General features: G+C 41.2%; 1 protein-coding gene across 1 annotated transcript in view; it reads left to right on the top strand.

Annotated features, from left to right (window-relative positions):
- atrnl1a (attractin-like 1a) overlaps positions 1-26,926 on the top strand; it is a 259,397-nt gene that overhangs the window by 138,602 nt on the left and 93,869 nt on the right. The window contains 2 exon segments of the mRNA XM_037782216.1: positions 13,464-13,525; positions 23,203-23,281. Coding sequence (XP_037638144.1) covers positions 13,464-13,525; positions 23,203-23,281 — 141 coding nt within the window.

Genomic DNA, 26,926 nt, shown 5'->3' with positions numbered 1-26,926 from the left:
ATACATGTGAAACCAACGAGTGAAAATTAACACGTCATACGATATGTTTTTTTGAGAATATGTTGGCCTGTGATGAGGAAGAAATGGATGATCAAGAAGTGTTTGAATCCTTTTTGTTGATTTATGTGTTAGTTGTCCATCACAGACGTCATTAAACGTCACTGACAAACAAGGTCAAACTTGGAACTGATTGAATGGGGAAAGATTAGCTTGCATGCAACCATTCACTTAGTGAAATGTTTCATACATAATAGACATAATATATTAAAGCTCTGCACATCATTTCAACAGGAAACACAATCTGTAAACATAATCCCCATCACGGTGTATGATCCCAGCGGTTCGGTGTGTATAAATGTTAGCGTTTATTGCCGAGTGTCCTGCTCCTCGTCACGGGTCATTTGTCCATCGATCGCTCCCCCTCATATGCATTTCCCATTAATGCTACATTATCAGAGCTCCATATATCTGCTGGTTGAAAGGTGATATGATAATTACCACGACGGGGCCTATCTCGCCGCCGCGTGTAACGCGAGAAGCACTCGGTCCTGTGACCTTGGTGGCTTCCGACGCCAGAACAGGGCGAGGATGAGGAATCGTCCTGAGGACTGGTAATGACCCGCCCTGATATATTTGATCTAATAGACCTGCACACACACATACAGGTGAAATAGCATCCATATACACACGAACACAAACATGAAAGACAAAGAGGAAGAGACGGAGCACAAACACCTCACAGCAACAGATCTCCACATACAGGCCAGATGTCAGGACATGTGGAATAGTTATCCAATAGCCTCGCTGACCTTCCAACACACTCAGGTCAAATTTCCTCCTTCACCAATAAACTAAGAATGACTGGAGGTCTGTGACATTTCCCTTAAGTGTCACCATCAGCCAAACATTCTTAATTATTCATAGAAAATACCAACATTGAATAGACAGGTTGCCATGACATTATTGGCTTTCCTCTTTGGGCCACCCTCACACAATATCACCTTTTGTAGGATCTGTGTTTTTGTGATCTAAAAGACAAGTAGTGACTTCTGATCATCGCAATTGTTTCCAACCTCTATTTCTTTTAATGACGCTGTGACTTTTTCTCTGACTTCACCATCAAAACAACATTTGTATTATTTCTACTCGTGAGGTTGTTTCTTCCGTCAACACCAGTATTGTGGGTAGTAATGAACATTCAGCCTTTCGGGGCCAGTAGTAAGGAAATGTGTCTTTTATGTGACGAATATATAGTTAAAGGAGCAGTGTGTAACATTTTGGGGGATCTATTAGCAGAGATGGAATATGATATTCATAACTATGTTTTCTCCTGAGAATGAGTCCTTCATATCTACAAAGAGAGTGGCATTTTGTCTGTCACCATCTTGGTTTTTGGCCGTAGCCAAAATGTTTTTTTGCCATTTCAATCTTAGTTTTTGGTTGTCTCCATCTTGATTTTTGTCCGTCGCCATCTTGGTTTTTGGCTGTCGCCATCTTGGTTTTTGGCCGTCGCCATCTTGGTTTTTGGCCGTCATCATCTTGGTTTTTGGTTGTCGCCATCTTGGTTTTTGGCCGTCACCATCTTGGTTTTTGGCTGTCGCCATGTTGTTTTTTTGCAACCAGAAGTGACACGAAAGTGTGGAGCTAAATACAACTGAACGCTGAATAAGACATTTTTAGGCGACCAAAATCTTATAACCAACTCTGATGAACTGAGAACACACTGTGAAAGGGTTAAAGTTCTAAGACGAAAACACAGACAACACCGTGGTAGCAACCTGTCAATCACAAAGTAGCCCCGCCCTAAAGCATCCCCTGCTTTATGGTCTATTTGACTCTAAATGGGACCATCATTTACTAAATGAACATCATGCTGTATTGAAGAAGACTTGAAACTAGTGATTGAGACAAGAAAACTGTCTCCCAGAATGAGTGGGAAGTCTTATATGTAGAATCTAAATTATAACGCAACACTGTTCGTTGGGAGAAAAAGTGAAAATTACCACATGGACATCCTCACCTGGCAGGTTGAAAACTGAGATCTGCCCTCAGAAAGGTAGAAATCTGTGAAACCACACACATACAGTATATTCACACACACACACACACACACACACACACACACACACACACACACACACGCACACACTGATGTGACCTGTGAGTGTTTCCCTGGCGGCGTCCTGACGTCAGCCTGAGAGTCGAGGGTTGGTTGTAAGGCAGCGGGAGGTGTTGGAATCGGTCGTTCTGCTGGAACAGATGTTGATTGGTTCTGTCACGCTGACCTTGCACCTTCGTCCTCGCTCTCCCACGCTCACCGTCATGACATAACATTTACCAGAACGTTCCTGGTGTAGATGTATGTCGGGGGGAGATACAGCGTCAGGCCCAGACGTTATTCAGGATCCCTTGAGCTGTTTACTTCAAATAATAAATGATGGTTATTATAAAGTGTTTCCAATATCAAGATATGTCACAGACAAATATAGATCACCACTGTATTTATTCATCTTGACACCATTTTTCCAGAAACTGGGACTGGCCTGGATTCGTTTCTAATCATACAAACTCATGTTTTATTGATTGAGCCCACAAACATTATGGGAACACGACCCAGTTTCTTTCTCCATCTTTCTGTTAATTTAGCCAGAAATTGTGTAACTTGAGAGCGTAGCTGTTTCTAATTTGAACATCTCTGTTTGTAATTTAGCAGAAAAATGTAATCTCAACAAGAAAAGCCTGTGACAACAGTGTTGAACATTTCTTTATGTTTCCGAAACGCTGAATCAAAATCGACAGCAGGGAACAAAGCACACTTTGGTGTAAAAAAATTAACTTGCTTCTGCTCTTTTTAATCCTCATTTGTAATGTTTGCTGAACAACACGGCTCTTCTCATGCATCTTCTTTCTCTCTCTACGTCCCAGCATGCATCACAGCCTATAGGTCCGCTGATTAAAAGCCTTCTGTCAGAGGTGAGCGGCCATTTTTGTTGCAGGCGAACTCGGGGCCGGCGTGATTGGTCGGTTGATTTGATTTGCCGCTCAGCGCTCAGTCACTTATTATCCTCTGCGCCTGGCATCATTAAATAGGATGCCTCTCCTAATCAGATATCTGACACACACAGAAGAGGAGCAGCGTCTATCTGACGCATCTCATTGAGGATGTATTATGTTTCATAGGCTGGAAGAGGAGAGGGGAGGCTGAGTGCTGCCCATTTAACCAGACAGGAAGTCAGCGGCAGTACAAATGAGGCTGGTTGTAATGACACTAGCATTTATAACAGTGAAGTCTGGGACCAAAATGTTTCAATGATCAGTGGATTCAGAGTAACTCTGTGCAGAGCTTGAAGTTTGTGCTCAACTCGGGTGAACTTTGACATAAATCAGACCAGTTGCACGTTGATGGTGGTGACCTTTAAGGAAATGTAGAGCTTTTTGTTGCCCTTCTCTGCTCCACAGAAGAGATCATCTGCAGTCGCAAAGCAGGAGTTCATTGTACAAATAGGTCTTTCAGGGCACTTTCACAAGCATTTATACTTTTGGGTCTGGTTCGGGTTCACGGTGCACAAATTAGAGTGGCTCAAATAAGTAATCAATTTACTGTGTCGCGTGAAACATGTTTTTTATCTAACGAAATATGCTGCTTCAATCCATATTTGTTGGCGTTTAGCCTTTCAAGAACAACAACTTTCACTGTTTGCTCTCCCACTCGCCACACACCAAGAACGCAACGAAAGCAATCAACAAAACTGACGCGTTATATTCATTAAAGAAAGTTTATTTAATAAAAAAAGACAACATTCAAAGCTTTGTCTTAAAACCTCAATAGAAGCTTTGAATTAGGGATGTCAAAGTTATCGCTATAATAACGCGTTAACGCAAATACATTTTAACGCCACTAATTTTTTCAAAAACTGGCAATTCAGTTTTAAAGCTATAGTGAAGATACTGGTATCATATGTAAACTAAAAAAAACTAATGAATCCATCGGTACCAACCATGTCATAGTAGCTTGTCAGAAAGGAGGCTAAATAACGCTCCAAACTTTTTGTAAATTTTGTCAAGGAAAAACTGTCATGTCCATTTTCAAAGGGGTCCCTTGACCTCTGACCTCCAGATGTGTGAATGAAAATGGGTTCTATGGGTACCCACGAATCTCCCCTTTACAGACATGCCAACTTTATGATAATCACATGCAGTTTGGGGCAGGTCATAGGATGTGGGCAAAATTCCAGATTAATTTACTTAAATCTAGATTAAACATGACAATTAACTTTAGTCTTTGTTGTTATTTGACAACCGCTAACAAATAAAACAATTTGTAAAGGGGCAAGTACAAATTTACTTTGGGCAAGTCGATTTCTGGCCCAAAAAAACATTAACATTGAACCTTGTTATACCTGGTCATTGTTACATGATAATGGGTCAAGTATAAATGTTTCAGTAGTAATTGTTTGACCAATTATGCAGAGCAGTAAATTAGTCTAATTTCACGTTATCACATAAATCTCAAATATATTAATTACATAATTTGTTTACAATCTTAATGTAAAATGATGTTTTGATATTATCCAGCAATATACTGCATAAAGACGTTATTCACACTTTGAGCTCATTTAAACAGACGTATATTCTCACAAGACATTTTGTTATTTGCAGTTATAACTCTAACTGTACATGACAACATGGGAGATGACTTTCCACAGTGAACAAAACAAACAGAAATCCACCTATTACATGCCGAGTGTAAAGCCACTGTGAGCGTTCTGGGATCACATCGTGTCGTGTATTCACTGCCGTTTGTTAACCGGTGTTTGAGCTGCACATCGATGCACAAGTGGGTCTTAAGCACCTGTTAACAGGAGCTGCATCTGTGAGCCCTCCTAACAAGTGCACACATATGGCAGAGCCGGGCTCATTTGCATACGGTGGAGGTGGAGGCGGCACTTGGCAACCGCCTCTTTTTGGTCATTAGGTCCTCATGAATATGTAAATACTGAGGAAGAGTGTGCGTGTGGTAAACAAATTCTGGTCCCAGGAGCATCCACATGTACACGTGTTAACACGCTGATGTGTCCTAAACATTATGACTTATTGTAGGAGTAAAACCAACAGATGTGAATGCTGATACTCACTGTATCACAGAAGAACATCCACAATAAGAAGCAGGATAAGTAAGGGACAACAACAGAGTCCGACATCAGAACTGCACCCATAGCAACGGTCTGTTATAAAGAAATAACGGACCATAGAACGTCGGGATTGACCAATCAGAATCAAGTATTTAACAAAGCCGTGTAATAAGTCATCTGAACATATTCCCTTCTGCAGGTTTTGGCTGAAATCCCTTATTGAAGGCATGTTGTTTTCTTTCATAACAGTGAAGTGAGGAGGAAAATGAACTAGTGTGATAGCATCATTTAGTGTTTCAACTAAGGATGCTGATTTAGAGTTTTCTCTGACTGATAACCGACCCTCATTAACCGATTATTGACCGTTAACTGATAAGATTAGTGCATTGCATGCAGCGGTGCTGAGGTTTGTAGTGCCTAACAAGCTGCCCAGCTGCAACGATACGCTGCGTGTAGTGTTAAGGGCACTAGGAAACACTGTTGTAGCTATGAGTGCTGCCCCAGTGATTTTTCGAGCTCGTCATTAAGCTAGAAGAGTAAATGAACTGATTATCTTTACCCACCATCATCCCCCACTCTTCCATTGATCTTCTGCCTCAGCTTCTCTCTCTCACCTGGGTCCTACTTTCTTTTTGTTTCCTCTCTCTTCTCTTATTGATTAGCCAAACACTTTCTTTCATTCCAGGTTTTTTAACAAGCGGCCCTCGGGTCAGGGTTAGGGAAATAAAAGGCAGCCCACTGCTGTCACAGCTCCTGGGTTCTGTACCCAGAGGGCCCTCCGTAGACCCTCAGTAATGACTGGACTGGAGGACCGGGTCCTTGGAGTCCTCTTTCTTTACATCCTTCCTGTTCCTCTCATCTTTCACCTCAGTACCGTCCTCTTATCCTCACACTCTCTCCGCTGGTAATTACAGTTCTAGCTTCAAGATTACAGAAATATTCCCCCTGAACAGTCAGCTGACCTCCTGATCTCCAAACAATTAGATTCTATAGAACAGGAAGCTGCTGTTTCTGTGTTCCCACCATAATATGCACATTATTTCACTGTTTATATTTCTGAGAGGCATTTTTCTGACCTCTTCTTCCCTGCAGTATTTCTTCTAGTTTCGTTACATCGGTAACATTTATCTGCATTTATCTTACATTTAAACCTTAGAGGTGACTGAAAGATACACTCCAATCATTTCCTGTGAGTTTAGGGTACACGTCAGAAAATCTCATGAATTTTCTTAAACTTAAGACGCATTTCCAACAAGCTTTGGAACGAATGCCTCATATCTTTTTATAGAAGACAGAAGGAGTCCGTATTTTAGGTCCGAAATTGTCGCACGTTTGATAATAAATACGACCTCACATTGTGTTGATCACGTTTACACTAAACACACTAAAACCTTCATCCGTCATTGAAGTTTTCAGAACAGGTTTGATTTTCTGTGATTCGCATCCGTCAAAAGCCAAAAGAGGTTTGTTTGACCGCACAGAGCCACCGTCCGTACAAACATCATCTTCCAAAATGGCATCTGATAAACATCCACTTTGAAATAAAACTATACAGAAATGCAGAATGTAAAGATAGATTGTGACAGAACAGCTTGGATTCGGGGATGGTCACGAAACAAAGGATGTAGGACTCATCAGACAGTAGTGATTGAGCTCTAGGCAGCTAAACGATAGCTTCTTGCTAACGTCATTCATTCACCCTGGGCCTGCAGTTCAAGTCCCCGTACAGACCAAGTACAGACTGTGGACGCCAGTTCACCTCCTGGGCACTGCCAGGGTGCCCTTGAGCAGGGCACCGGACCCACAAACGTGATATTGATTAAAGATCGGGTCGACGATGTTGGAAAGCTTGCCACAGAGCGGAGAGAGGACCTCAACTCAACAACGCTACCTCATGACGAGTAACCGCGGCAGTGCTACTGCAGGGCTGAATTTTCTCTTCCATTCGGCAGTAAACGTGCGGCGGCGGCGCACTTTGAGTTCAGGCTGGTGCACGCCAAGGGTAGAGAATGAGCAGGGAGGCAGGGAGGCATCTGATTGGTTCTTTCCAAGCGGACCGCGAGGCAGTGATTGGTAGACGTTTTTACAGGATTACAGCAGCTACAGATGACGGCTCTTTTCCGGTCCTTTTTCAGAGCTCATCAGTAATGGATCGCTGTCGGACCATTTCAACCAATATAACAGATAGTGTAGACTGGAGAACATCGTCAACCCTGCCTTTAACTGTCGGTTACTGTAAGCGACGATTTTTGAGCTGTGAAAAAAAGGTTGAAGGTTTGCAAAACTTTTCATAAATAGAGCCAGGGCCAGCGGTTTTTCAAACAAGCGACACGTCACTCAGCCTGTTCACATCACGTCCAGTTAGGAGGAGGTGTTATTTTGACTTTTTGAGCTCCTCATCATGACATTCTCTGGCATCTATAATTTTCGCTGTTAATACAACAGTTAAATATGCACATATTCTATTTAAAATAAATCAATTATGTTAAGAGACATGATCTAGCATTGACAAAACAAACAAAAATATTAGCTTCTGAAATGCCCATAGAATAGATTTACCTCCTCTATGACACCGTGAACATTATACAACACCAGTAGCATATTTGCCTATTGTATTGGACTGCATTAAGTTGTGTGTTTGTGTCTCTGCAGTGGTGTGTGGGTGAGGAAGAAGAGGGTGTGGTCTAAACAGCTTATTGATCACAGTCGTGTTTAACGACTGCAGTTGTTGTAAATTTAAATGATGGCTGTTGGCTGGAGTTGGTCTGTGTGTTTGTGTGTGTGTGTGTGTGTGTGTGTGTGTGTGTGTGTGTGTGTGTGTGTGTGTGTGTGTGTGTGTGTGTGTGTGTGTGTGTGTGTGTGTGTGTGTGTGTGTGTATGTGTATGTGTGCGTGAGTGTGTCTGTGTGTGTGTGTGTGTGTGGGAGGGATAATTCAGTAGGAATGTTAGATTATTTATTAATTTTCTAGATTATATAATGTTCACAATCTGTCCACTGTGTGTGTTTGAGATTCTGTCCCTGTTATGAACAGTTATTTGTTCGTTCTTGAATGCATGCTATCCATCATCTATGTACTACACATGTATGTATGTGTTTTCTTTCTGTATTCCTGTGTGTGTACATTCATGAAACCTCCTGGTATTATCCGGGGTAATGATGTAAATCGCTGCATTGGAAGGCTGAATGCAAAGCCAGGCTCTTTTCTGATGCCTGTGTATTAACGCCGCGTCCCTCTGGACCCAGATCAGCTTTTCTGCAGGGTTTTTTCGCCGTCAGGCCGTTTTACCTGCTGCACAAATGCCAGTAAACCTCTTAAGCCCATTCTGCCCCATTTCTTTCTCTCCTGGTCTCAGAGGGTTCAGCAGAGACAAAGACGAAGCCTTTCCGGCTATTAGGGCCATTTACAGCGATCCCCACGTCGAGCATGCTTGAAATATATTGCCGTCAAATGTAGCATGATGCCTGTGATCAGTGTTTTTATACTTTATAGTCCGTGCTCAGGGTTTTTACTGATTATTAAAACAGATCTTTGACAGTCCACCTGTCAGGAGGATCAGCTGATGTCACGCTAGTTTGCTCATTGGTGGCCAGTTTCATAAAGGAAAATGCAAGACTTTGAGTCTCTTATGAAGCCAATTAAAATGAAATATAACACTTTTCATCTTAACGTGAAGAGTGCAGGTCTGGCTGACAGATTTCTTATGAAACAGCTCACTGAGACACGCGTCTGAAGTTCAATTATTAGGAACGTATTAGATCCTGAACTTGGTGTTTACACTAAAGACTTGACAGCCGAGTAAACAACAAGGTGTTACAGCTGATGTCCTCATCCACAGTAATCTGGAAACTGAAGTCTTTCATTGTATTTTTTTCTATTTTAACATTAAAAAAATATATATTATAATGAAAATAATAAATGTACATACATTTTTTTAATTTATTGAGCTTTGAAAGTATTGTTATATTACACAATTTGTTGTGTATTTTTTTTCACAAATAGAAATAAGTATACTTTTGTTTTAAACGACTGGCATAAAATGACAAAAGTAACCACCTTGGAGAAGTTAGAGGAAGTATACACGCGTGACTACGTCCAGTTTTCAAAATAAAATGTTAACAAAGGGAACAGTATATACAAAATACAGTACATATATGGAAATAAGATTGATTGGATTATATTCACCAGAAGTATTAAACATTACATGTCCCTTATAAATTAAAAGGAAAATACCACTAATTTGTGAGGAAAATGTATTAATAAATCCTGACAATGACTGATATATTTGACTTCAGGACATCTCTGACTACATACATGCTGAAAATCAAACATTTTTACTGTATTAATTTTGATATTTTCCAAAGTAAAACGCCTTAGAAGTGTATGATTCAACTTTTTCCCATGGTCTAGTGATAAAAAGAGTTAACAAAAATCACAATAAATCATAATATTGAATCGTAATACTTAAAAATCGCGATACCTATCGCACCGGCACCCGAGTATCGTGGTAGTATTGAACCAGGATATGGGTGTATCGTCCCAGCTCTAGCTATGAAACAGTCTCAATGTAATACTGATTCCTCTACATGACCTACATAAGTAAACAAGACCATCAGCAAGAAGATTGTCTATTTCTATACTGGTCTGGGAGCCGACACCGACACCACGCTGCTGGAGGCCCAGGCCGCTTTGCTGGGCCCGCTGGAGAGAAGGGGGGCACAGGAGAACCAGAACCAGGACTGAGCGGGGCAGACTGTCAGACCCTGCTGCAGTAAAAATAGATGTTTTCCAAAGGTACTCTGGTGCTTTTGTCCACAGGGACCGCCAAAATCAACATTAAAGTTCCTCGCAGTAGCTTTAAATTACCATCAATATAGCGAAAGTGGGGGTCAATGAGAGATCAAGAGATCATGGTTTGGTCCGGTCTCGTACCAACAGTCAACATTGGTTTCTATCTAGTATCTCGGATTGCAAATCTTCCTCCAGCTGTCTAGAAACGAGGCATCGGGAGGCTGGGATCCTTCCAACAGAAAACTCTGTTTTCTTCCTACAGGGCAGAAAAGTGAATGGAAAATCAATTATGTCTGTAATAAATAATCCTCTTAACATGGTGGGAGTTTAAACATGGACAACAATGGCTTTTCAGGAGTTTTCATAGCTGAAGGCTAAACGTACGCTCTGCAGCAGCAGATCCTTCATACTCACTAACAGTCAACACACACACATACAGTACATGAAGACAGACTTTTATATTTGGAGGGATGACATGCGGTGAGAGGTGATAGGAGTGTGTGGGTGTCATGTATGCTGATGAAACAAGTGGAAACATGTTTAACACTTATTTATTTTTTATTTTAATGATGCAACGTACAGTAGTTTGAATATATATTGGAAAAAAAGTGAAGGTTTAGTTCATCCAAATCATAAAACAGACATATTTTGTGCTCTGGTAGTATTTGTTCATGCAGATAATTTAGTTTTGGTTTTGAGATATTCCTCTCTGAGCTTTCAGGCGGTAACCTCCGGGTCTGAGAAGTAAAGCCAAAGCTGAAGTGCCTTAAACTTGCATTATCTCTAACAGCCAACAGGGGGCGACTCCTCTGATTGTATAGAAGTCTATGAGAAAATGAGCCTACTTCTCACTTGATTTATTACCTCAGTAAACATTATAAACATGAGTTTATGGTCTCAATCTCAAATTTCAAGTCTTCTTCAATACAGCATGATGTTCATTTAGTAAATTATGGTCCCATTTAGAGTCAAATAGACCATAAAGCAGGGGATGCTTTAGGGCGGGGCTACCTTGTGATTGACAGGTTGCTACCACGGTGTTGTCCGGTCTGGGAGTTGTCCGTGTTTTCGTCATAGAACTTTAACCCTTTCACAGTGTGTTTTCACTTCATCAAAGTTAATTGTAACATTTTAGTCGCCTAAAAATATCTTATTCAGCATTCGGTTAGACTGAGCTCCACCCTCTCGTGTCACTAGGAACGGTCGTTGGGCAGCAAGCATTGCGTGAGTTTTTGCAAGTTTTTGCAGATCTCAGATCAGAAGTCACAGTTTGTGGGCTCCCTTTTACACAGGACCCAAAAACCAAGATGGCTTCAGCTAAAAACCAAGATGGTGACGCCCAAAATGCTGAACTCGAGGCTTTAAAACGGCAGTCCACAAACCGATAGGTGACGTCACGGTGACTACGTCCACTTCTTATATACAGTCTACGGTCAGAATTAAACAAAAATGTGTTTTTAAAATAATAAACTGAATTCAACTCATTTTAGGAACTACCAAAGAAATAGATCTTAAGATTCTGTTGATGGGAATTCTGTGGATTATCCCGAGTGGCGGGATATAGTTTCTGGAAAATCACGTTTCTCATTCACCTCCATGATTTAGAGCCAGATATCTTAAAATCTCAAACTTAAACACAGAAACAATCAGCACAACTAAACACCAACAGGACTAAATCTAAAAAGAAAATGTTTCTTTCTTTGTAATTTGGGTGAATTGACCCTTTAAAACAATCCTGCAGGATGTGTTGAGTCAACACGTATCAGATGTGATGCTCAGGACAGCAGAGGGACCACACACTGCACCAGCATCGCAGCACAGAAACCAGGATGATGGATGGTGCCGTCAGTGGGTTAACTGGTGATGGAGCATCCAGTAGGTTTGACTGGGATCAAGTGCTGCAGAATACTGGAGAGCACAGCAGGGCCAGCAGCCTTTTCTCACACGCTAATCTTATAATAACCTACAGAGCGTACGGTCGGTGGCTCGCATTGTGTGTCACGGAGATAGAGCGCATGGGAGAATGCATTTGGCAGAAATAAAAATGTCGGCGTTATGTAAAAGGTCTGAACATTGGCTTTAGGTGAGAGAGATGTTCCTCCACAATTATTGCATCAGTTTCACAACGTTACATAAGAGCTCGCTGGATTTAATGGAATCTATTGTTGTGGTTGCTACAGAATATATATTACAGATATATTTTAATTGTCTTTTAGCGCCTTCTGCTTTTCTGTGTTGTGTGGAAGTCGAGTTACATAATTGAGCACACAAACTGAGAAGTGCTGACACAATTACTCATTTATTCTGTTTGTGAGACAGAAAATGTACAAAAGAATAAAAATATAGAATTAGTAATTTATGTTATTAGACTGAACTGGAGGTTTCTCTATTCAGGGGAAGAACAGGAATTTGTTTGTTTTATTTAATGCAACTTGTGATTTTTAGGTTGTAGCGGGCTCAGTTTTAAAGCTAGACTGAAGATACTGGTATCATATGAAACTAAGAAACCTAATGAATCCATTGGTATCAACCATGTTGTGAAGGAAGTTAAATAACGCTACAAACTTATGCTAAATTTTGTTGAGGAACAACTGTCATGACCATTTTCAAAGGGGTCCCTTGACCTCTGACCTCCAGATATGTGAATGTAAATGGGTTCTATGGGTACCCACGAGTCTCCTCATTACAGACATGCCCACTTTATGATAATCACATGCAGTTTTTTGTATGCAGTATAAATGTGTTATTTTTGCTTATTCTAAATTGGTTTATTCCTGGTGTGTTCTTTATACAATGACAGTTTCCTAAAATTAAATTTTAAAAATCACTTACAGTATCACAATATATTGAATTGTTACCCCTGTATCATGATACATATCGTACATATTGCCAGATTCTTGCCAGTACACAGCCCTATTCACAATGAGTACATGTTTGTTATGATATTTCAACTTTTGCAAAAGATTTTAGTACTTTTTCTTTTCTCTTCATATCCAATATATCCTCACACAACGGTTCGTATGATATCTTACTAAAAGTTAGTCCTTGTTTTTCGTGCGTTCTCCTACGAATGTCCAGCAACACGTGTCAATTTTTGTTCCGTACATGCATACAGTCTTTTCAAAATAAACTTCCGTCTTCGCAGGACACAGTTAGCTTTAGGAAAAGATGGTGGATTGGGTTAAGATAGCTACGGAAGTGGCGTTATTTAAGTACTTCAGTTGCTACAACGCTACAAACGTACGCACATTTTTTTGCAAGGAAAAACATTATATTTGAATGGATTGACCGCCCTAATACACACAAAAGGTAACCAATATATTGATGGCAAAAATAGCAAAAATAAATAAATATGTGGACCGTTGAAGACGTCATGTTAGGCTCTGTGACACTCTGTTTATAGACATTACTGGTGTAATGTTATTCTTATTCACAACTATTTTTTGGTGCGATTTATTTATTTAATTTGACTTTTGGACTGCAGATTTTACATTTTTCAGTCTGTATTAACTGAACATATTTTCTCTCTCTTTTCCATCAGATTGCTTTCTCTCAGCACAACAGCATCATGGACCTGGTGCAGTTCTTTGTCACCTTCTTCAGGTATGTTTCTCTTATTTTAACTGTATGTTTACTGTGTTTTCTGCAGAACATCCAGCTGCTGCTGACTGGTTCAGCTCCCAGCAGCTCTTTGCTCTACTGGGTCATAACCTGAACTCAGTGAGTTACAGTAGGTGACAGCAGCCTCAGGCCAAACACTTGACTCAACAACAACTCCCTGACCATCTCCTATATCTGCTCAATAGCAACAAACACAAGTGGGGGGCAACTCCGAAGTGTGAGTCGGGTTGCTGAGAAAGAGCAACGATCCTCAGTTGATTAAAGGTGTACTATGAAGGGATTCCCTAAAAACACAATGATACAAAATGAATCTCGATCATCACTGATAAGCCACTGGAGGTGTTTGGTGCTGTCTGTTTCTCCACGTGGGGGTGTAACCTCCAGCCAATAACAGCGAGCATGGTGTGCAGCCTGTTCAGGTCGTCAAATACTGCCGCTTTGTCACGCCCCTCGGCGTGTGATACCAAGGCACAAGTCCCCCTTTAAATCTATCAGATACAAAGAGGCCGAATTTGACGTATGAGAATGGGTTGTGTGTTTTCATGTGCATGTTTTCCAGTGTTCGCTCCGATGTGTGCAGAACGCTGCAGCTTAATCACCACAGACTGAACAAACTGTCCGATGGTCAAATTCATGCAAACGTCGCAAGAAAAAATTTACTTTTATTTCTGTAAGAACGTACAAGTGTTTATCCAGACAGACCTAACATAGCCGGCTGTTTTCATACGCTGTTTGGAGCTATACCGAAAAAGTAATGCATTATGCACTGTAATTTCTATATAACCCATGTAATCAATTCATATTTAATACACATAATCATGAACCAGAAAGTATAAAGTGCGACAAATGCATACTGGCCCTCGTATTTCCTCCGTGGTGGTGCTCCACCAGCGGCTCTAGGTCGGCTTGGAAAGGCCCGGGCTGAAGGTGGTGCTTTACAGCAGCCCTCGCCCGGACCATGCCACTTAGTCCTCGCTGTGCCCTTTCTTCCTGTGGGGAAAACACGCCCGACCCGTCTCGAAACACGGAGCCCGTCTCGTTCACCATGCTTTGACTTTTTTGTCGTGTCATCACCATTCATATCTATACAAGAAACGATTAAATTGTTTACAAGAACACAAAGTTCTTCATAGATGTATACTCTTAATTTTGCTCTCAAAGTGCACCAGATCGATGCATTAAACTTTAAAATGTAGGCTACAACATTTTCTTGAAAAAGTCAATGAGTATTCATGTTAAATAATCGTGATCTCAATATTGACCAAAATATTCGTAATTATGATTTTTGCCGTAATCGAGCAGCCCGAGTGTGTAGCTGTTTTCCTGTTTGTCTCTCTGAAGCAGGCTTAACAAGATTTAAGGTTCGCTAGTCCATTAAAAACCAAACATCTAGACGAAGCAGTGTATTTCTCAGGACGGGGTGAGAGACGTTTGCGTTGGAGCTCGCCGTGCAGACAGGAAGTGGATCTAATGAGAGAGTGTTTTGGAGAAGAAGTCTGCTGTCTTCAGGCAAGATTCTGCCACTCAATTACAACACCGGACAAGTGCGTGTGTTTGACTGTGTGTGTGTGTGTGTGTGTGTGTGTGTGTGCACGTTGTTTCCTGTATATATGTGTATGTGTGTGTGTGTGTGTGTCTGTGACTGTGCAGCCATGCGAGGAAGTGAGCCATTTTTGTGCCCAGGGCCGGCTTCTGGACATCAGCGACCTTTAGGCCAGCGTGGTGGGATGATGTCATCAGTAGGGGACAGTGTCAAGTTTTGCCGGGAGAGTTCGGTGTGGTGTTTTGTGTGTGTGTGTGTGTGTGTGTGTGTGTTAGTCACTGCTCTGTTTATGAGTTGCTCTCTGCTGCACTGCACCAGACTCTCAGTGAGAAAAGGTCATGTGCTCCAACTACAGGACTCTGTTTCTGTTTTGTTGTTGGTTTACTTGCTGCCCTGGTTATATAATGTAATGTGCAAGTTTTGTTCTGGGCAGGAAAAGGTATTCAGGTCCTTTACGTATATAATAGTAGCATTACCACAATGGAAAACGCCTCAGTTACAGTATAAGAAAAAAGCTGTTTTTTTTCACTTTGTCCTTAAATCAGCATTGATCAATATATATTTTATTATAATATGTTAACACACATTCAAACAAATCTGTGTAATCTATGTAATCACACACACCGTTTGTAGCTATACTTACGAAAAGTAATGCACTGCAATTCGTATATATCCTACAAAAATATATAATCCACCTAATCATGAACCAGGAAGTTACGTATTTAAGTTACATAACTTCCGTATTTTAACCCAAACGTTGACTTATTTGTCCCATAACTTCCATATAGTAACGCCACTTCCACGATGTTAACCTAAACCTTACCAAGTTGTTTCCTGTGAAGTAGGGCTGCATGATTATGTGCGTAATTCCCTTTATTTATCACGATTATTAATTGATTTTAGTCACTAAATATTTAAATAAACAGAGCGCTGCTTTCACTTCCACATTGTTTTACATTCCTGCTAATGTACAAATTATAGCTGCATGATGTTGGAATAAACTGACTTTGCAATATTTTTTCTTTGCGATATATATAAATATTGCGATATGAAAAAAATACAGTAATATAAATTTGATTTTGTAGGCTGCATTTAAAGTTAAATGCATCAATCTGGTGAACTTTGAGAGCAACATTAGGAGGCTAGATCTGTTAAGAACTCTGTGCTATTGTCAACAATTTAGTCATAAAGACATTTGTTGTATAGATATGAATGGTGATTATACGGTACATAAAAGTCACACTCACAAAGCCTGCTAAACAAGACGGGCTCTGTGTTTGGAGACGGGTTGGGTGGGTTGCCGACATCGCCACAGACCCCTGACGCACTGAGGACAGTCCGTCTGGTTGACGGTCGCGTCGCGCGCATGTCTTTTGGCTCCACTGTGCTGATGTGGTCAGGAGCCAGAGTGCCAAAGAGCCTGAGTCATGACTCCTATTGTGTGTGTGTGACAGAGAGAGAGAGAGAGAGAGAGAGCCTGTAGGCAGAAGGCTCAGTGATGAGATGTCGTCTGGCAGTGGAAGGGAATCATGGATGGATTACTGAACGGGCCTACCGGGTACAGGCCCAGGGTCCCCTCTGGTCTTCACCTGCAAAATGTCTCTCAAAGAGACACGTACCAACCAGGAAGAGACTCAAAATGACCTCAAAGAGACACAAAACAACCACAGAGATGCAAAACAACTACAAAGACACGCAAAACGACTACAAAAAGACACAAAATGACCACGGAGACAGTCACAGTTTTAAACAGTTTTAAATTGTTAAACAAAACAAAAACACAACAAAACTACTTTAGGTTTCGTAAAACACATCGTGGTTTGGCTTAAACTGACTATGTTTGTTACGTTATTAAGCTAAGGACGTTTTTATATAAATATAGTTTCTACTTCCTGTGTCTCCCTGATTGGCTGTGAAATGGCCTTCCACAAAGATTTAGAAAAGTTTCCCTCTCTCCTCCCCTCCTTTCCCTCCGTCTGTCCTCCTTTCCCTCCGTCCGTCCTCCTCTCCCTCCGTCCGTCCTCCTCATGTATTCTATCTCATCTCTAAATGAAGGAGAGAAAAAAGGAAAATGGCCATAATTAAACAGCATTTATGTCTCTGCTCTCCACAGTCTCAAATGCTAATTGGTGACACTGCAGTTCAGCTTTGTCCAATTACTCCCAGCTCTCGCTCGCTTGATTAGCAATCAGTTTCTCTCTCGCTCTTCCTCTCTCTCTCTCTCTTTCCCAAAACAGAAGAGACGCTATACTCAGCACTAAGTGGCTCCCCGAGCTCGCCCACTTCATTTCCCTATCAACGTCCACTTCCACCGGGAGCCTCTGTGGACATTTGTTCTAATATCTTTTATTTGGCTTCACTTTTTTTTGTCAGGTTTTGGAGTTGATTTATTTGTTAAAACATAAATAAAAAGCACAGCGAGACTCAGAGGAGCAGGGCTGATGTGGAGTCAATTCTAACTTCCAGAGCTCCGATATGAAGATTTGAACCCTTCTTCTCTTCAGGAGCAGCGTTATGTACTTTAGAGTGCATTTACGGACTCACAATAGTTGTGATTATGTATAACTATGGCCTTACATAACCTTTATATAGCCCAGAGTCACCTGTTTGTTCCAGCAGGGTTTACACTGTGTAGAGCTAATGCACTAACCCTAGTCCAACTAGGTACTGTATCAGCATGCTAATACCAAACAGCGAATCAATAGTTACCTCAGAATTCTCTGGAGATTCGCTACCGTCTCGTACGTTTGGCACCACGACTTGCACTGATTTGCATTTCTTTTTAGGCATGATATGATCGTTTGTCATCTTCTTTTTCTTCTTCTGTTATACATCCAGTAGATGCCGGTAGAGTAGCTTCTTTGTGTGGTACGGTGGAAAACGTAGTTCAGAGTAACCGTAGTTTAATCGCAAATTAATCGCACAGTTTTTATCAGTTCAAAATGTACCTTAAAGGGAGATTTGTCGAGTATTTAATACTCTTATCAACATGGGAGTTGACAAATATGCTGCTTTATGCAATTGTATGTATATATGTATCATTGGAAAATCAGTCAACAACAGCTGTCAATGTGTCAGTTTGCTGACTTGACTATGACTTGCCCCAAACTGCATGTAATTATCATAAAGCGGGCATGTCTGTAAAGGGGAGACTCGTGGGTACCCATAGAACCCATTTACATTCACATATCTGGAGGTCAGAGGTCAAGGGACCCATTTTAAGATGGTCATGACAGTTTTTCCTCGCCAAAATTTAACGTAACCTTGGAACGTTGTTTAACCTCCTTCATTACCATCTTGTATGACCTGGTTGGTGCCAATGGATTCCTTAGGTTTTGTAGTTTCATATGACACCAGTATCTTCACTCTAGCTTTAAAACTGAGCCGGCTACAACCTCAGAAAGATCGATTGCGTTAATGCATGAAAGAAATTAGTAGCGTTAAAACAATTCAGGATTATACGATAATGGAAATTCCCCACTATCAACTTATTGCGTTTTCATTGCGGTCTGAGATAAAATTCTGTATCGTCTCCACAGTTGTTCTCATGTTGTCTGTTTGTAAAGCACTTTGTCTGGTTGTGATAAGTGCAATATAAATCAACTGTATTATAATCATTATAAATTATCCAATTTTCAGAATACTTCCACTCTCTTGTGCTCATCTTCACCAGATGTGCCAGGAATATTCCCCAGAACAATTAAAGCAGAGACAAATAGAGTCAGTAACTCCATCCTCCAACCGTTACCTCCTAGAAACCCTCCGCTGGCCGGGATTCAAATCCAATCAGGCCCAACATCCCCCCGTTCAGTCCGCATTACCTCAGCTCTCCATTAATGGGCCACAGAGCCCGAGCTTAGCCATCTAACCAATGGAGCGCGTTTGCTAATTGTTGCTATTACCAAGTTATTAGGGAGGAGGATGAAGAGGGGAGGTGGAGGAGGAGGGGGGAGGCTGCTGGGTCTGTCCTCTGGGTCTGTTAACACTCCACTGAGCCTGTTGATAGGTTCAGCTTTAAGACTGTTGAGCCACAGGTAATAGCAATCGAACTCATTAAACATCCAGGGACTGGGCTCCATGTGAGAGCTCATGATTGTGGTCCTGCTCTTTTAAGTGCTGCGGTGGGTTCGGTTTAAACAAGCAACAACAAAAGAGCACACACATGCAGGAGAACACAATGAAACATGTGAACCCCGGCGGGCGGAGAGAGAGAGAGAGAGAGAGAGAAATCAATAAGCTATTCGTTGAACATGAGCTACAGATCGGAAACAGCTTCCCATCTGCACGAGCAGCAAATCAACTCCCAGTGTAGAGAAACGCAGGAGGCCTCGTCTTCCCGTTCAACATTCATCACCCCGAGGATTCGTCTTCTTCTAACCGCTTTTTTTTTAACATTTCTATCTTCATGTTTTTCACTTCTGCAAATGAGGAAGTGAATTAAGTGAGCTGAAGTTCATCTGTGTACCAGATGGCTACTTTACATATCTAAACATCCTAATAAACTCCCTGCTACCCCGCCCTACAGGGCAGAAGAAATTAACTATGTTCAGTCGGGAAGCCCTGAATCTATTTCCCATCGTCAGTCAAAGCGTAAAACATCTTTCCCCTGTAGCACGATCGTCCACAGACCAACACATGGTGAACTTATGCCGGGTACACACCACACGAGAATCCAGCCGAGCAATCGTCTTAACACGGCAAAAGGGTCAAGTGTTACTCAAAGTCTGGAGGAATGACTGTAAGTTCTGAGCTCATTTTCTTTGACAGTGTGAACATCTGGGACATTTTCATATCCCAGGTGATGATGATGATGATGATGATGATGATGATGATGATGATGATGATGAGGGACACCACTAAAGGCACTAAAATGTCAGTTTAACTGGTAAAATGTGAGACTCCATTGACGGTGTAATCTCCACTGGAGAAAGCTGGGCTAGTCCTCCCTCACTTTTTATTGATTCAGATTGATTCTCTTTCTTAAATGTCTCTCTGAATATTGTTCTTTTCTGTCCAGCCACCAGATGAGAAGAAGAGTTCATAAAACATGTTGACATGATCACCAGAGTGGCATTCAGTTACTACTAAAAGCAATAAGCTCAAGAAGAAGCAGCGAGTGGTGCGACGATGTATTTACTTACAGCCTGATCTAACTTATTGGTGGAGCTCGTTGAGAGTGCATGCAGGTTGAAAAAAGTAGACTACTCCCTACTTTATTTTTTTGGTATACAAAATAATTTAATATACATTTTTATTTAGAGTTAATATTCTCCTAAATAACCTTTGGGTCCCACTACTCCTCCAATCCCCTCCAAACTTGCCCCAAAAAAGGTTCAGGGGGGCCTCTGCATAGTTTGTTATTGTTGTTTTTATCATTTAATTTCATCATTTTTTATGTTAAATTATACTTAATACTTGTCAAAGTTAACACAATCGATCTTTCGGAGGTTGTATCGGGCTCAGTTTTAAAGCCAAAGGGAAGATACTGGCATCATATGAGACTAAAAACCTAATGAATCCATCGGTACCAACCGTGTCATACTAGCTTGTCAGGAAGGGTTCTATGGGTACCCACGAGTCTCCCCTTTACAGACATGCCCACTTTACGATAATCACATGCAGTTTGGGGCAAGTCATAGTCAAGTCAGCACACTGACACACTGACAGCTGTTGTTGCCTGTTGGGCTGCAGTTTGCCATGTTATGATTTGAACATATTGTTTTATGCTAAATGCAGAACCTGTGAGGGTTTCTGGACAATATCTGTCATTGTTTTGTGTTGTTAATTGATTTCCAATGATAAATGTATGCATACATTTGCATAAAGCAGCATATTTGTCCACTCCCATGTTGATAAGAGTATTAAATACTTGACAAATCTCCCTTTAAGGTACATTTTGAACAGATAAAAACTGTATGAGGTCTTTTCAAGTCTATTCAATGAAAACTTTTCACATCATCTTGGAAGTAGTCATTAGTAGAGTGTAGAAACCGGATGGTGTGATGATCTTGTCCTCCTCTTCATCAGCGGAGGGGGGGTTTTCCTGGTCGTGGGGAGTCAGAGAGCAGCTGAGAGGTCGTCTGTGGACAGAAGAGGTCGTGACTGCAGCCTCTTCAGCAGACCGAGCTCTGAAAATGTCACGCTCATTACGGCACTAATACCCTTTACAAAGCTGTCATCTTCACACAGAGAGATGAAGAGGAGGATTGTTTCAAAGCTGCCGTCCTCAGCAGTTTCTCAGGGACTTCCTGTTGTTAAGTCTTTTGGCTGTCAGAAGTTCTGCTTGAGAGAGGATCTTTGTGTTTGGCCAGATAACTTTGCCCTCCAGACATCGGACTTCCAGGCTGCGTATGTGTGTGTGTGTGTGTGTGTGTGTGTGTCTCTGAGATTTTGTTCTTTGTTAGAGAGCATCGTGTCGCTCGTTGACCTCTCGCTGCCCTTTGCTGTCCTAAAATCCCCAGCTGCCTGTGGTCACCGCGGTTTTATTATCTCGCCACAAATCTTCTGAGAATCTCTCTCTCTCTACTTTGTCGTCTTTTTTTTTTCTCCGGAAACTGGAGCTGGAGGACAGTAAACCAGTGTGAAGACGCTGCTCTATGGTTGTATTGTTGTACTTTTAGCACTTGAAGGTGTTTTTAAGAACTACAAAGAGTATGAAATACATGTTATTTAAATTATTATATTATCTGGACTTGTGGAGAAATTGCCCAATAATTGCATCATGGTTTAGAGACGCACAGAAACATATGTTCAAAGGGACAACTACAAAGAACAATATATGCATGAAGACATGTTATTAACATTCATGTGTTTTCTAGCATTTATTTTTAATTAGTATTGATTTGTTTTGTTCTGTTTATGTCTCATCAACAGTAGCTTCCTCTGTTAGCTGTAGTGTCTTATTATTGGACGGCGACGGCTTGTATAATTACGCCTGTAACATTTTATTAAATCTAAAGTTTGCGCACAAATGAAATCTAAAGCAGTGACTCCTAAACTTTTTCACTTTTTGCTCCATTAAAAGGTTGAATGTGTCTAGAAGTAGTGAACAATAGTTATTTCCCGTTCTCAGTGGAAGCAGATGATGGACTTACCAAGAAAAGCCAGAGGTCACGTGGTTCAGGCTGGTCTGATACACTGTTCGTAGCTGTACCTACGAAAAGAAACGCACTGTAATTCGTATATAGCCCATAAAATCGTGAACCAGAAAGTATAAAGAGGGACACCGTGTAGGGAGGAGGTCGGGGTGGATGGATGGATCAATAAGCACCAGACTTTAACCAGGAGACCGGCGTTCATGTCCCGTGTGAAATCAGAAGTCAACGTTGATTTATTTGTCACGTAACTTCCGTACTTGGGTAACGCCACTTCTGGAGTTATTTTAACTGCTGCAACCATAAATGGATTATTGATTATTTATCAACTATTAAATGAATCGCCAACTTGTTAGATCATCGATTAATCGGTTTGAGTAATTTTTTTAAGACGTAAAAGTCTAAATTCTCTGATTCCAGCTCCTTAAAGGTGAATATTTTCTGGTTTCTTTCCTCCTCTGTGACAGTAAACTGAATATCTTTGAGTCGTGGAAAAAACAAGACATTTGAGGACGTCACCTCGGGCTTCGGGAAACACTGATTGATATTTTTCACCATTTTCTGACATTTTATAGACCAAACAACTTAATCAAGAAGCAACAGATTAATCAACAATGAAAATAATAGTTAGTTCAGCCCTAATCTTTAACCCAAACGTTGACTTATTTGTCACGTAACGTACATACTCAAGTTGAGCCACTTGCGTAGTTATTTTAACCCAAACCACCATCTTTTCCTAAAGCAAACAGTAAATAGTTTCCTGTGAAGACGGAAGTTGTTATTTTTTTTATTATTTAAGTTAAGTTATTATTTTGAAAAGACAGTATGTATGTAACAAGTGGAAATTGACACGTGTTGCTGGACTTTTCGTAACATATCATACAAGGATACGTTTCTTTGTTGCACCATCTCATTCTGCTCGATATGTATATTTCTTTGCATACTTTTGTTCATGCAGCACGAAGGAATGATTGATATTTGATTGATGATCGATAAACCTTGTGTCCGTCTCCTCTCTGCAGCTGTTTCCTGTCTCTGCTGCTGGTCGCTGCCGTGGTTTGGAAAGTCAAACAGACCTGTTGGGCGTCACGACGTAGAGAGGTAGGACATGATCACCTCACGTATGGTTGTGTGTGTGTACTGTATGTATAATACTGTAATAATGTGTGTTTACAGCACATGTGGCGTGGTGTCACGCTGTGTGTCTGCTACACACGAGCTGTTAAATGCAGCTGTCACATCGAAGATGAGAGTACATATACACTGACACCCCCCCAAACAGTTGTGAAGGGTGGGTTAATGTCACCAGTCCTAAAAGAAAAAAAAAATCTCTCCCCTTAATGAGCGTCGCCGTGACGATAAACAAGGCCATCCCCCTTAATTAGTGCTCCTCATGAACCAATTAACTGAGACGAAGTGATGCTAAACGAAGTGGAATGGAGTGATATATCACTTAAAGCGTCAACAGATGCCACATCATTTCATATTCACTCCTGACCCCCCCCACATCAGCTCACCACCAGCACCACTCTTTGACTCGTTCTGGATCTATTCTCGGTAATAACGCCACAGTCGCTTCCTCACTTTTATCCATGTTTTTCCTCTTGTGTCGGATTCATCAGGGAGGAATCAGTGTTGCTTATGAGCAGCAAAGATAATAGTCTGTTTTTATTGGTGTAATCCACACTCGCTCCGCGGGGAACTATTGTGCTTAAATACACTTGTTGGTTTCTGGTCCCCCTCCTGCCACGGCTGCCGTTCTGCCATTATGCAGAAAGCGCTGCTGCTTTCATGTGCAAATTAACTTTCAGTATGTAAATGTTGGCAACGTGTTATGTTACTTTTATGGTCTTTCAAAAAAAAAAAATCGGCTTCAATTAAGAGGATTCATAATCTTTGTTGTTGTCGTTGTCTTTACAGCCTGGTAAGAAAGCTAAAATCAAGGAAACAGTGCACGGGAGTATAGTTATAGTCACGTATAGTCATAGTACGTTTGTGTTCCCAACAAATCCCACGCAAAAGAGCATCTGTATCCTTTTGTTCATGCTGATCGGCCATTAACGCCTCATAAGGCTCCATCTCTTTAGCGCATTGTGACGACTCGGGCTGTGTCGCTGTGTTTCCATAGCGCAGGAATGACATCAGTCGATGCGCAGCCCCCTCACAGCTTATCTAACAGTTAGACACTACATAAAACTGGTTCAGTCTTAGCAGTGGAAAATGTGCTATTTTCATATGACACATTTTTAGAAAAAGTAAAGACACCTGATGCAGTAATCGTCCATGGCGAAGCAAAAGTACCGGAACAAAATGTTGTTTTTGAAAGGCTAAATGCCAGCAAATATGGATCGAAGCAGATTATTTCAATAGATAAAAACTTTTTTAATGTTTTTTTTTTTTTTAAATGGTTACATCAATCTTTTTTCAATACTTTTGACTTTTGGACTGAAGACTGAGAGAAGGTGGACTATTGCACACAATGTTTCTGTAATTTATTTACAATAATAATTCAAATGTCAACGTTATGAATGAAAGTTTCGGACTATTCGATAAAGCCCTAATTAGATATGCGTACAGCACGTATGATATGATGAATACTGTGGGCCTATGTACCTTAGTGTGATTATGAGTGATTATAAGTGCATGTGAGTGAATATTAGCGTACAAATTAATTCCCATTATATGGCCATTATGCAAATGTGTCAATTCGGCTGCCGGAGGAGAGTCGTCGGAAAGGACCAACGTTAATCGGCGCTACTTCTGGCAACTAAAGCTCCCAGCGGCTGGAAGTTGGCTGGAAACCGGCTGGCAGCCAGCTGGGAGGGGAAACTCTAGGTGGCTGTATTTGTAAGGGGAGTAAATGTTGGACTTCTTGGACTCATCAGGTGGACAGAAATATGACTGCAGATTAAGACAGTGTTTCTTTGTGTCAGCTTGACTGACGATACCGGCGACTCACAGGACTGACAATTCCAACGAGTCACAGTTTAAAACAAAACAATAAACTGCAATAATGAGCCTGATTTAAACAGATTATTGCGTTTGCATATGAACATGTTTTATTCAGTTGTTTGTATTTGTGCACGTAGGCGTGCATGTTATGTATCCATGTTTCCAGTGCAGTGATAGATACCTGTGTTTATCCACCTGTGACCCGACCAGCTCAGTGTTTGTTTAGCGTTGTTCCCCCGGTGTGAGGAGCAGTGCACCGGCTCCTGGCAGGCCGGCCAACACTCGCCTACATTATTTATGAGAGCCGGTCTCATATCACAGCAGTGAACCGCAATGCTGCATTTACTGCACTGTTGGCTTATTTACCCAGAATCCCTGCTATTCCTCTCCGTCTTTCACTCACTCTCCGTCTCTCTCCCTCCGTCTTCCTGAGGGCTGTTTTCTTTCTTTTATACCATCTCTCCCTTTAGATAACAGAGGATCTAATAAATGGAAACCTCTGCCTTCCAGGGAGAAATCATCACTGTAGGAACTGTATTAAACTTTTACTTTCTTCCCATCATCATCTGCTCTTAATGTTACGTTTTTTTTTTCATCACATAATTAATTCATCTAGAATGGCATAAAGGAAGCAAATGAAATGCCCTCAAAGTGTGATCTCTCACTTTAGGGCAGCTCAAGCAGCGGCTGACTGAAGAAAAAAAAAAAGCATTTCACAGATTTCACTGAGTAATGGTACTCAGCCAAGCTTAGAGGGAGAGCATGACATTTCAAAAAAATTTACTTATTTCATTTTCTTCACCACTCAGTTGTTACATTACGGGGAAACTCTTTCTGGATGTGTCCTTTTAGCTGCTCTAAAAATGTCATCACTGAAACCAACCGCTGTAAGCAAGCGAGCCACGATGCAAACTATGTTAATGAGCCGAGTGTCAGCGGAGGAGCCCTTTCACTGGAACAGGAACACTTCCTGTTGCAGGCAGACACATGTACAAACCTTTAAATGAGTGCTTCACTCCCAAAATGACTCTCTGTATATCCAGCCAGGTCGTATTAAATGGTGAATAAATGACACGGTAATTCACAAATTATTTTGCGTGCGATAAGAACGCCGTTCTAATATGCTCCGCTCAGAGAAAGTGACGTGGAATAAAAAGAGAGCGAGACTGCTGATGGTGAAGGGAGGGGAGGTGGAAGGGTCCAACAAACACAGGACCTTCAACCAGGAGGCCGCTGTTATTTTGAAGTTACGTTATGCCGGGTTCACACCACACTAGAATCAAGTTGATGTTGGGCCTGATTCCTCCTGACGATCGTCAGCAAAGCCCTGATTGTTCGATGGTTCTAAAGATGATCTTTCCAGATGTTCCTGTGGTGTGAGGTATCTTAAGATGTTTTTTACATCCCCCGATCGGCTCTGAAGTCCATCCTGGCCGCTCCGATCTATATTTATTCACATTTTTCTGATGGGATATCCTGTTGTGTGTGGGGAACCCCGAGGACGGCCGATGACGCAGTCACGTGGGAAAGAACAATAGCCAATAGAGAACCAAGCTGACACAAGCTGATATTAGTTTAAATACGTATTTTAAGCCCAACCATGATGTTTTTCCTAAACCTAACTACGTCCGTTATCGTAGTTTTGTTGCGTGGTGTAATAATATCGTGCAAAAGAGGCGTACAAATGACACCCAAACAGGCTCAAATGTGTTATCATGACATATGTAATGTCCTTGTAATATCGTGCTATTCATACGTATTCCTATGAGATCAGATCGGTATATTAATAACTCA

Source organism: Sebastes umbrosus, chromosome 10 (genome assembly GCF_015220745.1).
Source record: "Sebastes umbrosus isolate fSebUmb1 chromosome 10, fSebUmb1.pri, whole genome shotgun sequence".
NCBI lineage: Eukaryota > Metazoa > Chordata > Actinopteri > Perciformes > Sebastidae > Sebastes > Sebastes umbrosus.
The sequence above is the reverse complement of the archived record's forward strand: the minus strand, read 5'-3'. Positions and strand labels throughout refer to the sequence as shown.